Source organism: Jaculus jaculus, chromosome 14 (genome assembly GCF_020740685.1).
Source record: "Jaculus jaculus isolate mJacJac1 chromosome 14, mJacJac1.mat.Y.cur, whole genome shotgun sequence".
In the NCBI taxonomy this organism is placed as follows: domain Eukaryota; kingdom Metazoa; phylum Chordata; class Mammalia; order Rodentia; family Dipodidae; genus Jaculus; species Jaculus jaculus.
The window spans coordinates 73,348,667-73,366,934 of record NC_059115.1 but is presented as its reverse complement, the minus strand read 5'-3'; the positions used below and the strand labels follow the sequence as shown (position 1 = coordinate 73,366,934).

Sequence of the window (18,268 nt, the reverse complement as noted above, 5' to 3'; positions counted from 1 at the left end):
TCTGCAGCATCAGCCTCCTATCAGAAAGTCCCGCACCCTGCCTGTGTAATGAGCACTTGGACGCGCCTAAGCGGCTGTGCCCACAATCCCAGTGGAATGTCGTTATCCATGGGTGCTGCTAATGAAAGAAAGAAGCTTGAAAACACATATCTGTATGTATGGGAAGGAATATACTTTTGAACATTAACATATTATTACTGTCACCTGTATAGATCAATTTTCATAAAATCAGAAAGAACTATCATTTTGCCATTCTCAGATACAAGAAGGCACTACAATGTGCCTAAGAAAAAACCAGAAAACAAGTTATTGTAAGTTGACCCTGTCTGTGGTTTTTGTAAAGACATTGTAAAAAACCAAGCACATGCCATCCAGTTCTTATCAAACATTGTTGTATAAGTCAGAAAAACTGAAGAGAAATGATTGTTTTACACACTGAATTGCTTTGCATGGTCTCATTTGAGATAGTCTCATTTTAACTGATGTAAGAATCGACTTTTTTTTTTACCTTTGCAAACATCAAATAAAAATGGAAACATGAAAAAAAAAAACATTTTAGCAATCCATTAAGAGCTTGCTAAGCAAAAAGCAAGGGCAGGACACCTTTGAATGCTCTCACACAGTGACATTTCCCAGCACCAAGCACTTTTGTTTTATGAAAGAACATAGAGCATTAGTACATGCAAAAATATAACAAGTCAGCTTGACCTTTTTTCTGATGAAATTTTCAAGGGGCTCAGTTCATTGGAACCTACCTGGAGTGAAGCTGGCAGGCACTGGCCAGTTGATTTCCACAATGTCCTCACAGTCAGAGAACAGACTAGCCAAACTTGAGTTACTTGAAAAAATTAAAAATTATTCAGGGTCTCATATATTTCAGACCGTTTTTCATCAACAACCTCTAATCTATTAATATGAGTCCATTATTCATCTTGGAAACTATGTAAGTACATTTTGCCTTTTTACTGAGACATGTATGTGCAGTTAGATTTTACTAATTATATAAAACATAAGGTGCTACACACACACACACACACACACACACACACACATATATATATACACATGATATATTTTTTAATTCAGGAAAATGAAATTGTTCTCATAGGTCCTGTCATTCTTGATGGTCTAGGAACTGTGTACACACACAAGTATGTGCAAACATAAATCCATAAGTGAATAAAAATGTGTGCAAAATAAGAGACATCATCATTGGAAAGAAAATAAGTAGTACGTGAGAGCAAAGGAATAGTGAATATTGGCCTAAATTTTATTTACAAATATAAATGTATTGACATAATGAGGAGCATCTTTATTCTTCAATGAATGAAGCCAGTGAACAAACATGCTACATTTTCTCATAACGTAGGAACCAGTTTCCAAAAAATGATGAACAGTTCTTTTTAAGGTTTAGAGAGACTTTATTAGATTAAGAGAAAGAAAGAGGAGGAAGTACCGAGGGCTCTTGTCATGAGAGAGGTGAGGGGTAAAGGCTGCCCCACGCCCCCCATTGGGGTCATTGGTAGATTCCGAATGCGTCTGAGCCAACCAACCATGATGTCAAGTTTCAGAGCTGAGCTTAACCAACCACAGTGTCAGGATCAGATGTAAACCTTCCAGGAATGCTCCTTTCCAGGGAGGGGCTCAGGTGTGGAAAACAGGTCTAGGGAACTCCTCTAGGCAAGAGATAAGGAGAAGCCAGGTTCTTCTCTGATCTAATAAGTGGAGACCTTAAGAACATTCCTCTTGTTTACTTTCAGGGCCCAGTCACCCTAAACTGCTTCAATTCTCCCTCTGATGTAGCAACCCTCAGAGCTGTTCTGGAACTGGGGCAGAGACCAATCTGGCTTCTTCAAGTTGGGTCCTTGGGTGTGGCACTTGGGAAACTTCTCCAGTGGTACTACCTAAGGGACCCTGAAAGTGCTTTGGCAGTGTGCAGGAAGACAGGCCTGGAAGAAAACGTTGGGAAAAAAGAATCGAAGCCGAGAGGTCAGGGGAGTGGGCACACGGCACACTGGAGGTCTCTAGGGTTCCCATTCCTGTAGACTCTTGGGCCTTGGAGAGTGATCAAGGGAATCCAGGTAGACAGAGGTAGATTGTCTCAGGACCATCTGAGTGTGAGCTGACTGAAAACAAGCAGAGATAAAGTTAAGATAAGAATTGAATATAACCAATAACTGTGGGCTAACTCCACAATGCATGACCCATTTACATCAACAAGGAGGAGCCATTGGGAGGGGATAGGTCATGGATGAGCCTAAACAATGGTACCAAACTGCCTGTATTTGCTGATAAGAAAACTAATAAATTAAATTAAAAAAAAAAAGAGGAGAGAGAATAATGGGAAGAGATTATGATCATGGTATATTGTCCATGTGTATGCATATGTATGGGAATTGTCAATAAAAATATTTTGGGGCACAGATCCCACTCCTAAAAATAAAAATAAAAATAAAAAGAATTGAATATACAGGGTCCAAAAATTAACAATACCTGTAAGAGTTATGATAGGTCTAATCTTTTTCCACCATGAAATGACCCAAAATCCACTCCCAGAATGAACAGTATGCTTTTATTGAGAGCTTTAATATATAAACGTAGAGCAATTTGATCATGTTCCCATGCCTTCATCCTTTTTGCTCCCTATCCTCTTCCCCCATCCCCTGAGGTCCCTCCTTTTTTAAGGTAGTCCTTCCACTGGTTCAGTGTCTTATTCCTTTTGTCCTCCACATCAAACTGTTGATGGCCTCAGGACAGTGCTGGTCTTGTGCGGGTGTCCATGTTCACTGTGGGGACATGAATAACCTAGTCACTCCTTTTCAGCAGGACAGCACCCCAACATACACTTTTATACTCTGAGACTCTTACATTGTTTTCAACCCCCTCTTCCAAAATGTTTCCTGAGCCGTTGTGGGCATGGTAGAAATCTACTTTTGTGTTGAGCCCTCAACAGCCTCTTCCTTCCCTTCCCTTCCCTTCCCTTCCTTCCTTTCTTCCTTCCTTCCTTCCTTCCTTCCTCCCTTCCTTCCTTCCTTCCTTCCTTTTATTTTTAAATATACTCTATGTATTTATTTGAGAGAGAGAAAGAGGGAGGGAGAGAATGGGTGCACCAGGGCGTCCAGCCACTGCAAATGAACTCCAGATGCAGGCGCCCCCTTGTGCATCTGGCTTCTGTGGGTCCTGGGGAATAGACCCAAGATCCTTTGGCTTTGCAGGCAAACGCTGTAATCACTAAGCCATCTCTCCAGCCCAGCCTCTTGTTTCCTACTTTGGCGAGTTTTGGCTGTGCTCAGTGCCTCCTGCCATGTCCTAGAGACTGCTCTCGACTGGCGTGAGAGAAGCAGTAGGTCCTCTGTGCGGACGGAGGCATCTGCAGTGCTCGCTGGTCCTCGGTGGCTATGGCACAGGACTCTTCCAGCGTGAAACCCGGGCTTCCGCTGCGTGTCAATTTGATAAGTCTTAGGTCTTCTGCTATCTGCCGCCAACTGGAAAAGAGGGCTCTTGAACCAAAATTTAGAACTTTGATAACTAAAAGGCTTAAGTGTATACACGTAGAAGTCTTTTTTGGTGGGCGTAATGTCTCCATTTAACCAAAGAACAGTGGAAGCTTCTCCCTAGGTTCTGTCACTTTCCAAGCCATAGGCTGTTGACTTGGTTCTCAGAATCAGGCATGAATTCTGTCCCTGCTGAGTGAGACCCATATCCAATCAGAGAACAGTTGATTCCCCCGTAACTTATGTGCCACTATTGCACCAGTAGATACATCTTGCCTGTCTGGTTGGTTCTGAAGCTCTCAGGATTCGGTGCTTATTCAGACTGTAGATGACTTTTCTCTCCTCCAGTTTACACAGCTCCTTCTAGCATCATGGCTGCTACCTGGCAGGGAGATGACTTCTGGCTGAGGAATCAGCTGTCCTTGGTTGATTAAACCTAAGTGAATTCATAGAATAAAACTGGAAGGCCATCTTCATGGCTCTTCAAACAAAGCAAGGCAGCAGCGTGCACAAGGAAACACTGGTGGAAGCAGCGATCTCAGTTCTGGCTGTGGACACATCGGGGAGAACTCTGGAGACCCATCCCCTAGGGAGGTTGGCAGATGAGCTGTGAGTGACACTGACGTTTTGAAAAGCCCTCAGTCCTTGGAGACAAACATTTGTTATTTTTTGTTAAAAAAAGATTTTATTTTTTATTTATTATAGTCAGAGGAAGAGAGAGAGAGAGAGAAAGAGAATGAGTGAGAAAGAGAGAATGGGCATGCCAGGACCTCCCGCCACTGCAAACGAACTCTAGATCCATGTGCTCCCTTGTGTATCTGGCTTATGTGGGACCTGAAGAATCGAACCTGGGTCCTTAGGCTTTGCAGGCATGTGCCTTAACCACTAAGACATCTCTCCAGCCCAACATATGTTACTTTTTCATTACCTATGTAACCCAGATGTCAGCTATCTGGCTCTCCTCAAGTCTCCCAGTTTTCCAGAGTCAACTTTCCCTTTACAAATCTTTTAAAGAACTCAAATCACAGCCTCATGAACAGCGAGCTCCATTTGCCCATCTTGGTGTGTCCCGTGGTGGTAAGTGAAATTTGTGTCCTTCCTACATGCCTCTGAGCTCCTGCTTCAGTTGATTCCATGTAGGAATGAATAAACTGAACACCCCCTCACACACACACACATCATAAGACCTAAAAATCAAGTGAGATGACACAGGGGAAACTTCTCAATAAATTAGTGCTGCTGAGACGCAACAATCTTACTAAAGTACAAAGCGACCAGAGGCATTATGAGTGCTCTGAGGGAGGACTTGGAAGAGGGAGCATCTGAAAGGAACGGAACAGCATCTACTAGTTTCATCTGGATAAAAATAGAAAAGAATGAAGTCCTGACAAGATTTTGAAACACTAGGATTATCTGTGGGTAATAATGAGCACAAGGAGGGGAGGCCTAGGAATGTTTAAAAGGGAACAGCAGAAGTCAGTTAAGTGAGTGCCAAAGTAGAAAAGAGCCCAGTGCCTGGTATTGGCACAGTCACAGGAGCCTTCTGCAGCTGCGTGAGCTGGTAATTCCCAGGGTCACACTTTACACACCTTTCTCAGGAAAGGAAATCCACATGGTCTCAGTCTGTTTTCCAGTATCCGACACATCTATTCTGTTTTCTTTTTTCAGATCTGTTCTTAAAACAATAGCTTCTGGCATGTAAACCAACCACATGTCCTGGTGTGTACACAGAAGTGTCTGTTCATCATTACCTTTGTTCCCCCCCCCCCAGAGTTTGTTCTATTTTTAGTCAGAGACCATTCTAACATGACAGTTTCCTAGCACCCCACGTCACTTTCATGTGATCAAATCCCCAAACTACCTGAATATACCTATTATTTTATTGGATTGGAAGAAGATCTGATTGGTAATGTTCTTTCTATAAGGATAGGATATAAGCTCACTTATATTTTGCACTTAAAAATATATGTGGTAAAAAAAAACTTTATAAAATCTTCCAGAAAATTTAAATGACTATTAGTTTGCAAAGACGTTAAACCAGACTTTAGAACAAGAAAGTGTTCAGATTATGAGCTGCCATAAGACTTCATTGCTAAAGACACCACCTGCTTTAGTTGTGGGACACTGAGAAATCAAGCTGGAACAGAGCTGGAAGCTCTCTCTCTGCTGGCTAGCTGTCATAGTGCTGGGGAAGAAAGGTTATCAATGTTCTTACCCAGTAATAGATCCTGCCAGCTATACAACTATCATCTGGGCAAGATATGCCCACCGGTGCAGTAGTGGTTTGACTGTTGTGGAGGTAGCCAACTACGTTCTGATAGGATCTGGGGCCCATTCCACAGGAGGGAATTCATACCTGGTACTGAAAACCTACTCAGTGGCTGGAAAGGTCCCAGGCCCTAAGCTATGACTATTGTTTGGCTAGAAGGACATGTTGTGCCCATTGATTTATCCTCAAAATATTTCTGTGGGTGCCCATAGGTTACTTTTTGTTAGAGAAGTTTCTTTATGCGGAGCGTGGTCAGAACTGGTCATAGTCCCGAGAATAAGTGACTGTTGAGAGCTCAGCAGCACATGACATCTCTCCGCCACAAGCTCTGGGGCTCAGGAAGTGTGGTGGAAGGGAGCTGCAGAGGAGGGGCGGCAGGGGGGCTGTGGCACACTTGAAGTGCCCATGGCATCCGTGACTTCAAAGTGACTGTGCCACCGTACCCTGATTCAGTCATGACACGTTTCAAAGAGAAAAGCACTGCAGTGCGACCTGTGAGCCCGCCTTCATCAGTCCCTGAATCTTTCTACCTCCTTTCAGAACAGGCTACGTCAGTGACTCTGTCATTCCAGTGAGAGAATCACTAGTCATTTGAAGCCAATGTAAAATGTTGCTGTCAGAAACAGGAGCACTTCTGTGGGGGGAGGGGTACAGATACCCATGCAGAGGCGGCGGTGTGGGGGAGGGGTACAGATACCCATGCAGATGTGGCGGTCAGAGCTGTTGGGCGTCTTCTTCAACCCTCATCCTCCTTGTTATTGTTTCGGGGGGTTTTATTTTTGTTAGATTGTTTTTCAAGGTAGGGTCTTGCTGTAGCCCAGGTTGCTCTGGAATTCACTATGTATTCTCAGGGTGGCCTTGAACTCATGACAATTCTCCTACCTCTGCCTCCCAAGTGCTGGGATTAAAGGCATGCATCATCACATCCAGCCACCATTTTTGTGTGTGTGTGAGACAGGGTCTCACTATATTGGTAGCTTAGTGATTCAGCAAGTCACAGGGGTCCTCCTGTCTACCTCCCTAGTTCTGTGATAACAGATGTGGACAGCTATGCCGGGCCTTACTTGTATGGGTGCTAGGGAGCTCCTCATGCTTCTGCAGCAAGCACTTTGCCTCCTGAGCCACCGCCCCAGGATGACCTCGGCTTTTAGTACAGAGACATATTCAGTACCAAAGCCATTCTATTTAATCATGGGGCTTTTACCTAGAAGAAGTAGGCCTTTCTGCATATTGGTGGGGCACAGTGAAAGATGCAGGCTTTGTGTCATCCAAGTTAGATTTCTAAATTTCTAAAATCAGAAAAGTCTTCATTCTGACATTGCTTTGCAGACAGGGAATGTTTTGAAATTTCTCTTACAGTGTCGCTTGTTTACACTAGGGATGCATTGAGCAGTCAGTATTCAGTAAAAGTGATACTTGAGTAAGGCTTTTAATAATGTATCTCAGTGTAAACATAAGATTCAGAACTATTTTCTCACCGTGAAAAAAAAATGAGTATTTCCCCAGCGATCTATATTTTGCATTTTGAAATTTTCTTCCAAACAAACTATGTTTTTCTTGAGTTTTCTTCAAGGTCTAGTGTTTATGGCTGTATTGTAATAGAGGTTTACAGATATCATGTATCAAGACACAGAGAGGAAGTTTAGAAAAATAGAAAAGAGACACGTCTCCTTGCTAATCACATTTTATATAATAAAACCATCATGACTGGATATGCTGGCAAATGCCTATATTTAGCACTTGGGAGTCTGAGATAGGAGGATCTCGAGTTCACAGCAATGACCGACTCCTGGGAATCCTCAGATTTAAGAATTTGTTCTCCCAGGCTTTTGTCAAAGGATATTTAGGCCAAGAACATGGAGCCAGAGAAAGTAAAGCAGAGAAATGCTTTATTATCAAGTCCCCAGCAGTGAGAGAGAAAGAGCGACCCTGCATATGTGTATGCATTCATATGTGTGTGTGTTCATGTGTGTGTGTTCATGTATGTGTATGTGTCCGTGTATGTATAGAAAAGGAGAGGCATTCACTAGTCACTTCAACCTAGAAAAGGCAGGGTTAGGGCTGGAGAGATGGCTTAGTGGTCTTGCCTGTGAAGCTCAAGGACCCAGGTTTCATTCCGCAGTGCCCACATGAGTCGGATGCGTAAGGTAACACACGCGTTTGGAGTTCATTTGTAGTGGCTGGAAACCCTGGTGTGCTCATTCTCTCTCTCTCTCTCTCTCTCTCTCTCTCTCTCTCTGTCTCTCTCTCTGTCTCTCTCTCTCTCTCTCTCTCTCTCTCTCTCTGTTTCTCTTCTCTCTCTCTTTCTCAAGTAAGGAAATAAATAAATAAAATGAAAAGGCTTTTAAATGGCAGTTTAAATAATGTCTAAGCAATGAGTTAATTCAATTAATTTTTCACAAGCAATTTCTAGTGTGGATGCTGTTACAATAATAATCCTTATTCTAAAGATGAGAAAGGCATAGAAAAGCTGAGGAAATACAGCTGACCTCTCTTATTCAAGGTGTGGCACTGAGGGTCAGTGCCACTCTGATTCCAAAGTGCAGACATACTCTACGACATCTACAACCTTTTAAAATGTCATATATGGGACTGAAGAAACAGTTCATTGGTGGAGGGTACTTGCTTGCAAGGCCTATTAGCTAGGGTTAGGTTCCTCAGCACCCATATAAGCCCTGGTGTAGAAGAGACCCTGGTGCACTCCTGCATGTGCATACACACGTGTACACACACAGAGAAGGAAACAACCTAAGTTAAATAAATAAAATCTGCTGAGGCTAGAGAGATGGTTCAGTGATGAAAGGCGTTTGTTTGCAAAACCTGAAAGCCTGGGTTTGATTCTTTAGAACCTATGTAAAGCCAGATGTGCCAAATGGCACATGCATCTGAAGTCATTCACAGTAGCAAAAGGCCCTGGCATGCCCTTCTCTTTCCTCTCTCTCTCTCTCTCTCTCTCTCTCTCTCTCTCTCTCTCTCTCTCTCTGTCTCCCCCTTTCTCACTCATATCTCCTCTCAAAAAAAATCAAAAATAATCAAAGCATTACAATAAAATATTCCCCCTGCGACCTGCATCTTTGAGGTGTGTCTAGGCTGTGGCTCTGAGATTCATTTGCCCGTGGCCTTTTGAGAAATCGTCTGAGATCCCAAGAGGTAAGTGTAAGGCAGCTCCCATTGAGCACCTGGCCGAGCTTTGACTCGCGTTTGCCCGCTCGACACCCAGAGCCAGCGCGCAGCGCCGAGAGAGGAGGAGTACTCACGCTGCGCTTGTCTCCCGCAGGTGCTTCATCCCCGACGCGCACGCGGCGCTGCTCACGGCCGCCCTCGTCCCGCTCGCGTGCCTCGTGGCGGTGCTCGTGCTGTGCGCGCACGCCTACCTGCGCAAGCCGCGCTGGGCCGCCTACGACGACGTCTTCCGAGGGAGAGCCAACGCCGCAGGTGGGCCGGGCGTCCCGCTTGCTCTCTGCAGAGGGGAACTTCCCAGCGAGGCGGGAAAGGACGCTGAGTGTTTACCTTTTTATAGAAAGCAGGAAAATTCGGCTCCGCTTTTGGCTCTGAAACCAGAAAGTCAGCTGTAGCCCTGCAGCGCCCGCTACTTGGCGGCGGCGGGCACCGCCGTCTCCGAGGCGCTCCGGGCGCGACTGCAGGCTCCGGTTCTTCCCTGAGCTCGCGTGCTATTCCCGAGTCACAGCCCCCGGGAGCTGCCGCCCCAGGCCTTGCCCAGCTTACGCAACAGCGCCGCGCGCGCGGCCTGTCCTGCCAGTCCATCCGTCCATCCGTCCATCCGCTTCCCACAGGTGCCGTGGCCCCCGCGCAGAGTCACGGGCCCCCACAGTGCTCGTGAGCGCTGTGTCTGGCACGTGGCATGCTGAGCGTGCGGACAGAAGTTTGAAGCCATATGTAACCAGACAGCTTCGTAAGTGACAACACGTGGTTGTCTGGTGGCTCAAGAGTGCAGATCTTTCCAGCTCACACGGGCTTTCCCCGCAGGTCATTTTTTTTTTCCCCCTTTGAATCATACTCAGCCCAGGGTTTTATGACTGGATTCTTCTGTTGTTGTTAGATGAGAGTTTCCTAGGAATTTTCTTAACTAGGAACAATAGCCACACACCTACGGAAAGAGACTTTCACTTGAATACTGTGTGGGTAGCTGAGCTATTGAGGACAGGCTTATGAAGGGGGTTGTGGGGGGGAGGGCGCCTCCTAGCTCCTGACCCGGCTCAGGCTTAGGATGCGCATGTACTCATTTGTGGAGGGAGGAGAAAAGGGCTCTTCTGTATCTCTTTGTGGTATTGCTGCAAGATCTTGGAACCTACTCTCGCTCACTCAACATTTCATAATGTATAGGCAGAAATATTAACTTATGAATTACCTTAAATTCTTCAATAAAATAGTTCAGGACTTAGGAGATGACTCAGTGATTAAAGGCACTTGTTTGCAAAATGGTAATATTCAGAGTAGAAAGCCTTCTATTTCGAAGGACCCAGAATTGACTCAAAAGTGATGCTTTTATTCAATTTGGGATTCACTTTATTAAAATGTCTATTCTTGTCTGGAGGGGAAGTTTTTTTTTCTTAAATAAGATTTGTTTTGTTTTGTAATAATATAAATGGGCCACTATTTGCATGATATTGATTCAAAAGTACCACTGTTTATATGTTATCGATAGTGATAATGTCAGGGTCTGACATAGAGAATTAATTCTTTGAAGGCCTAAATCTTCCCACACACATCTTGATATGATCCAGCACCAAGAGTAGGTAAGTGCTACTCTGATTTTTGAAACAAGAGCCCTCAAGCACTGAAGATGTTGTTAGTGCATATCAACTACCGAGCCCACTAGGAAACTGCAATAAGATATTAATAGAAGCATTGGTTCTGTCCAGGCTTTTGAAATGAAAATATTTATTGTATTTCTAGTTCCTCTGCTCCCATAACGAGAGTATCCAATAGTTATTATCTCATACTTGGACTCTTACCACATTTTTTCTGGTTAGTCTTGCTTGATTTCATCTTGTTTTTACCATTTCATTACCCACAATGTCTACTACAAAACTATGAAGTGAATCTGTTGACTCTCCAGTACTGTAGTACTTGAAGGTCTTTCTCGGTGCCCTGGCCACCATCCCCAAGGCCCCATCGTCTACCTCTCTGCTCTCTGTTAATCCCTAAGTTAGTAGCTACTTGTCCTGCATTCTGATCATATCCTTTTGCTTAGTTTTTTCTAGAATTGATTGATACTACCCTCGTTGCTCATGTAAGAAACCCTTGGATTGAGCTCCACATCATCAGTGGATTTGAGACATGCGCTTAGTGAGGGATGGGGGACAACTGGGTGGATGAGAGCAGGCAGACCTAGCTGATCACACTCCTAGCATCTTCACAAACCCCTCAAACAGCTCAAACTCCAGGTGAAAATGGCAGTGCTTGATAAACACAATTTAGCTCTTTGCAGTCTCACTTCACTCCTCTCTAAGCTCCTAACAGCCTACTTAATCGTGAACCATTTGGAATTCTCTCTTCAGAGAACTACTGTCAATGAGAATTTTTCATTCCTTCATCCATCTTTAAAAAGTTAGTTATTTTTAATAGTGAAAGAGAAAGAGAAAAGGAGGCAGATAGACGAAGAGAGAGAATTGGCACATCACAGCCTCTAGCAACTGCAAACAAACTCCAGACACATGGGCCACCTTGTACATTTAGCTTAGATGGGTACTGTGGGATTGAACCTGGGTCCTTACGCTTCATAACAAGTGCAAGATCGACATTTTAAAATAATTGAAAAAACAATTATCAGTGAGGGCTGGGAGAGAAGGATTAGCAGTTAATGTGCATGCATGTGAAGCCTAAGGACCCAGGTTCGATTGTCCAGGTCCCACGTAAGCCAGGCGCACATGGTAGTGCATGCCTCTAGAGTTTGTTTGCAATGGCTGGAGGTCCTGGTGCACCCATTCTCACACTCTGTCTATCACTCTTTCCCTCCCTCTGTCTTGAACAAATAAAAATCTTAAATTATCAATGTACCATAAAACCTGTAATTACAGGCATGGATACCTCATAAAAAAATAGCATTAAGAAGAGTAACTCTTACATCATCAAAAGCACATTTTAAATGACTTAATTTATAAATTTCTTTGTACATCTCCCTCTAAAAAGGTTTTTTTTTTTAATAACTAACACTATTTTTCTTTATCTTGGACTTCTATGATTCCCAAAACTATATTTCGTGTTTTACCTCCACTTGATCTTTTTAGATTATATCTGCAACATAAGTGAACTCACCTCCACTTGAATATGCCCCAACATACTTTAAATACAAAATTTTTTAGGGGAGAAAAATCTATTTGCTCTAACCATGAACATGTCTAAATGAATCTTCTTGTCTTGCAAAAATTTAATTGCACTAACTGATAAAATATTCAGTTCAAGGGATACTGGAAATTAATGTTTTATCTTCTACCCTATTCAATAGAGCTAGTACCTAGAGATAACAAAATATAACAAAAAATTATTGAAAATAAGATGGCTATCTCTGTGGATCAGAAACAGAGCAGAAACATAAGGTGGTGATCTGCCCCACAACCCTGATCTTCTCTGGGGCCAGAAAGAGCCGGCTGTTTGAATGTGTCCACTGCTTTGGGGCTGACATAAAGCCTGCAGGACGCTAACCCACGTCTTACAGACAGGTGAGAGCCATACCCAGTCCTGGCTGAGGGAAACTGGGGAAAGAGCTGCTCTGGTAGTGGGGGCTTTGCTTTAAAGAACTCCGGTGGCCCAGAGAGAAGGCTAACATCTCATTAACCACCAGGGCCAACCTGTTTAGAGTTGAGAGACTCTGTCTACTTAGCCATAGCGTTGCCATGGCAACAGAAGGCCCGAGACATCAAAACACTCCTTTTTGAAGCACCAGGAGGAGGCAATAAGAAACCCATTTCTTTCAATGGAAATGGTAGCCAGGGAGAGAGCAGATGAGCAAGACATGAAGCCAATGCTTCCTGCTCAAGATTAGTTGAGATGTGGAAACCAAGAAATCCTGAGATAGACCTTCACATTGAAGCGAAGAATCACATCCATCGCTTACAAGTCGTGATCTGTAAATGATTTTTTGAATTGATATATTAGCATCCTTAACATATTGCAGACAGAAAGAGCAAACTGACCATACAGGCTCAACTACCAGTTTCCCCCATTTCATCCAGTGACTTTGTGAAAGCTTTGTTGAGTGCAGTTCACAAGCCATAAAGTTCCTCTGTTTAAACTGTGCCATCTGATGAGTTTGAGTGTGTTTGTCTACTTGTGTAACTATGAGCACAATCTAATTTTAGAATAGTTTCATCATCTCCCAGAGAAACCTTGTGCTCCTCGGTCGCCGGTGCTCATGTCCCGCTCTCCTGCGTGCTCGGGAAGTCTGAGTCAAGCCTCCTCCCCGACGTGTGTGTGCTGGGCGTTCTTCATGCAGTGGGGTCTTAGAATGCGTGGGCTGGCTTTTTTAGTCAGTGTAAAGTATTCGAAGTTCATCCATGTTGCAACATGTACCTTTTGTGCTGTGCCTAGTACCTAGTCAACTATATACTCTGTTAAGTCTGCTCATCAGTTGAGGGCCATTTGGGTTGTTTTCTCCTTTTAGCTAATATGAACAATACTGGCATGGATATAGATGTTTAGCACTTTATGGTCTGGTTTCTGGCTTTTTTTTTTTTCATTCATTCACTTTTTTGCTTTTTTAAATGGCGAGCAAAACATATATTTGCAATTTAAAAGAATTCATGACACTTTTTAAAGACGATAAGGAAAATTCTTCCATGGCGGGGTGCAGCAGTAGTTGCAGGCATGTGCTGTTGCAGTGGGTCTTGCCATTTACGTGGGGAAAGGAGCGGATTAAAAGTAGTCTGTTTTCTCTGTTGCCCAAGTGCCCTACTTATTCTAGGAGAAAACAGCTTTTTCTTTCCTATTAGCGACATGGGCCCTGTCTCCTTTAGTGGATGACGTTTGCTGGATGGTACACGCAGCCCTGTGAGCACCTGACAGGGGAATTTCCTTGGATCCTAGGGCAGTGCAGCCAGAAATGAAGACATGGGCTTCAAGAGTGGCCCGTGGGGCTCTGGGCGAGAGGTCCCAGGTTCCTGTGACACGTCAGACAGGATCTGTGTCACTCACTGCACCCTAACTTTCTCATGTTCCACAAATGACTATGTCCCTATTTTGTTAAAAAAATAAATAAAAATAAACCAAAAAACAAACTGAGCAGCTGCTTCCTGTGGGCCCCTGGCCGCCCTATTCTGGTGACTCCCACCAGTTCAATGCAGCAAATCAAGGAACTCTATTCAAATACCGCTTGTTCCCAAGGCGTCTGCAGCGCCAGCATGAACTTCAAGGGACAAGGAAGGAAAAGTGAGAGGTGACAGGGTTTTATTATTTGTTCATTTATTTATTTTTAAGTGTGAGTACTGCAGTCAGGTTCGCATTGCTGGCAGAAACCACCTGACCAAAAGCAGCTTGTGGGAAAAAGGATTTATTTTGGCTTACAGACTCAAGGGGAAGCTCCATGATGGCAGGGGAAAACGATGGCATGAGCAGAGGGTGAACATCACCTCCTCGCTAACATCAAATGGACAGTAGCAACAGGAGAGTGTGCCAAACGCTGGCAAGGAGAAACTGGCTGCAACACCCATAAGCCCACCCCCAACAACACACTCCCTCCAGGAGGCATTAATTCCCAAATATCCATCAGCTGGGAACCTAGCATTCAGAACACCTAAGTTTATGGAGGACACCTGAATCAAACCACCACAGTCGATTTTTCATGTGTGCATGGGGAGAAACAGCTTGGCTCTCTGCAGTTGCAAACATGTAAAACCATTTCTTTTCCCATAGATAGCTTATAGTTCAATTTCATCTTCCTGAAGTTTTAAGCTAGATGAGAATTTCGTAGAAATATATTTATAGTTATTTATTTAGAGGTTTGCAGTTGGTGAACAGATGTGATTAGTTCACACTGCCATCAGCTGTATTTGAATAACAGAAGAGTTTCCATCATTTTGTTAGACCTAGAATCTTCCATATTTCATGAGAATTATTCTCCAAGACACATCCTTTTCAGATTAGGTGTGCCGGATAAGAACAAGTAGTTTCCCCAGCAACATGTGATTGTCCTAATGAATACAAGCATCAATTCCTTGCACCCTAGACTATGAGTGACTTTTTTATTTTTTTGCTTCTGGCATTCCTTAATAAACAGAGTTCAAGTAAACTCAGTGAAAGCCAAAGGAAAGGGGAGGAAGAAAGAGTCCCCAGGACATGAAATACACTTCGTGCTATCAATAACAGCCACTGCCCAGTGCCGCCTCTCTCCTCAGCATGGCCTGCAGCATGTGACTCTGGGGCCCTTCAGCTAATTCCGTGAACCCAGCTGCTGAGGATCACTGGCCTGTGGTGGGAATCACTAGCTTCTTCCTTCCATCAGTGGGGGAGATGTGCCACCAGAATGAGTCACCATAAAGGTACACCACACTAAATTTCAGTGTCTCAAACAGCACTTATGACGAAGCCTATAATTTTGGGGTTTGGTTTTGATCTCTGGCAACGATAAGCTTGTCTTTCCCTTTAGACTCATTAGGATTTGCTGACTCTTTTCTGATTCATCAGGCAGCTCTTATATGAGGAATGATTCATAAGCCAGAGGAAGACAATTAATTTAAATAAAAAAGAGGAAGTGGGTGATTACAAATCCCTTTGATACAGAAATCCCACACATAAGTAAGATGGGACAGTGGCTGGTCCAGTTAGCCATGTATAAGGTAACTCTCTGGTATTTGAATCTCCTGGTCTAGTAACAGCCACTCTCTTATCTTGAGGGATCACTTGGGCCTGAATGCTTCTAGTTCTTAGGAGGATCCATTTCTTTATCCTGAGAATAACAACAGTAGTTTTAAAAAATAAGATTCCATTATTGTTATTTCTCTGTTGAAATCTGGTTGGCTTTGGTGTTGTCCACAGCAGTATAATCTGAAGGAGGTGGTATTGTCTTCTGACAGGTCTAACCTATCAGAAGACAAGCAGTTTCAACTGCCTGTCCTCGGGATCTAGCCACCATTGTACATTAGTTAACCCAAGATGACCTCACTGGGAGAAACCCAAGCCAGTCATGGAGAGACACAGTTAGCTCTCCCAGCCTGGTTCACAATGTGTGGGTGAAGAAGCCTACCGGCAGGTTCCAGCCCACACCACTAAGAACAGGAAGGTGGTCAATACAGCTTAAGTGTTGTTACAAATTTTAAAAAAAAAAAAAGTGTTGTTACTTATTTTAAGCCATTGAGTTTTCTGTAGTTGATTAGAACCAATGGCTGAAAATCAGTGGATCAAGATTCCTCATTCTTCTCACATAAACTTTATAAATATGTCACTGTTATTTTAAGTATCCTTGGGGAAACATTCATGGTATATAAGTAAAAATGTACAAACACCTTGACATTTTTTCCTAAAGCAAAATTAGTACTTCTCAGGGGGCCACCAAGAAAGTGGTAGAAAGAATGTAAGAGACAAAGGAAGGAGAAGAGTCTTTTATAATAGTGACTTCTAGACACAAAGTGACCATGGTACCCATGACCTCACACTGATTGATGTCACCTACACTGACTTGCACAATAGAAGGGAAAAATGATGAGATCAAAATAGAAGAGAGGGCTGGAGAGATTGCTTAGTGGTTAAGCACTTGCCTGTGAAGTCTAAGGACCCCGGTTCGAGGCTCTACTCCCCAGGACCCACGTTAGCCAGATGCACAAGGGGGCGCACGCATCTGCAGTGGCTGGAGGTCCTGGTGCACCCATTCTCTATCTGCTTCTTTCTCTCTCTGTCTGTCACTCTCAAATAAATAAATAATAGAAGAAAAACTAGTTGGAAAGAAGGGATTTGGTGGAGGGGGGTTTAAGAAGTAGAAAAGAAATGGTGACAAGAAGGGACTATGGTCTCAATATATTGTCCATAAGCATGGAGGTTGTCCATAAAACGTTAAAGAAATAGAGCTTCTGCTAAAGCAAAGAAACAAGTGGTCTTACCTAATAATAGTACATGCTTGACTAGGGTCCAGGATGACCAACACAACAGGTTTCACATGTCCTTGGCAGTAAGCCGCTTGTTTGCAATCTCCTCCCAGTTTTATTGCTGTAAAGAAAGTCAAGGAAAAAAAAAATGTCTAGAGAACTGAGCAGAGTTTTTTTGTTATACAATAAGTAATCTCTTCTACGCCAACTTGGAAAGTGTTTCTAAGCAGGTCAGTCTTCCTGCATTTGGTTGATAGAGGTGGGGAACTTTATGATCAGTCCTTCTTCTGAAGTTTGTGTTTGTGACCTCAGTCTTCAGAGCTTCAGTTCAGAAGTCTTTCAACCTAAAAGTTGATGTGTGATCAATATTTCCTGCATTATTGTCTTTGAAATCACTAACTTCTCCTAGACCAGTCTGCGGCTATAATCCAGCTGTGCATAGCTTGTTTGTGTGATACCCTGAGCTTGATGTCAGGCCCCACAAACAGACAGAGAGAAACAACAACAAAAGAGCCTCTTCTAGAACCAAAACCTCAGGAGTTTCTTAAGTTTTTGAAGATCCAAAATAAAATAAAATAAAATAAAATTATAGAGTCGAAGGCTTAAGGTTCTCTTGGAAGCGCTGGTGTGAACCTTGTAACCAAAGAAGGGCTACCAACTAGGTTCCCCTTCCCTCAGTTACACACTGAATGGCTAACCATTTTTACCTGACCAAGATCCCAGACTGTTCAGTTTAACCTTAGGTGTTTTTTTCTAGTTGGGCAGAGGTCAGCCATCATGGGCATATAGCAAGGCTGAGGAACAGTTGGTGGGGTGTACCTGCATGTAAGTGTCAGGCTTGAGTTTGCTTGGGCCCAGGTGGTCTGCATCACGTTCATTACCTTTATCATCTTTAGTAGTAGCGTTACCATAGCTACGTATCGTATCAGCATTTTCCTTAATCCAGGCCCCCTGTTGGCAACTTATATACACAGATTTCATCACAGTGTTTTCATGAATCCTGTAAGGCAAACCTTGCTGTTGCTGGATCCAGTCAAGAGCACCCAGGCAATGCAAAGCTCAGGGAAGCTCCGCACTGACCAGCTGTTGGGTGGCGGAGCCGGGGTCAGAGCCCCAGGCGCTTGGCGGGGCAGCGCCGCTGCGGCCCCCACACAGCCCCACACAGCCCCTGCCGTTCTGTTATCACAACTTCCAGTGACTGTCCATTCAGTTATCCCAGTCTACTCCCCAAAAAGAACTTGAGAAGAGACACAGACTGGAAAATTGTTCATCTAATGGACATCTTCAGACTTAATAAAAAGAAAAGCCCCTTGCTTTCCCTGATAAACTCTCCCCATGCCTTAGCCATGCTCACTCACTGAAAGTGAGCTCGCCTATGGGTGATGCGATTCCCGAGAAGTCTGGACTTAGTGCATCTCCCTCTTGTGTGTTCTGGGTCCCTCTGTGTGGTGCTCAAAGGGGAGATGGGA

General features: G+C 43.7%; 1 protein-coding gene across 1 annotated transcript in view; it reads left to right on the top strand.

Moving 5' to 3' along the window:
• Adgrv1 (adhesion G protein-coupled receptor V1) overlaps positions 1 to 18,268 on the top strand; it is a 535,418-nt gene that overhangs the window by 433,217 nt on the left and 83,933 nt on the right. The window contains exon 85 of the mRNA XM_045133393.1: positions 9,041 to 9,198. Within this exon, the coding sequence (XP_044989328.1) occupies positions 9,041 to 9,198 (158 nt within the window). The remainder of the gene's footprint in view (positions 1 to 9,040; positions 9,199 to 18,268) is intronic.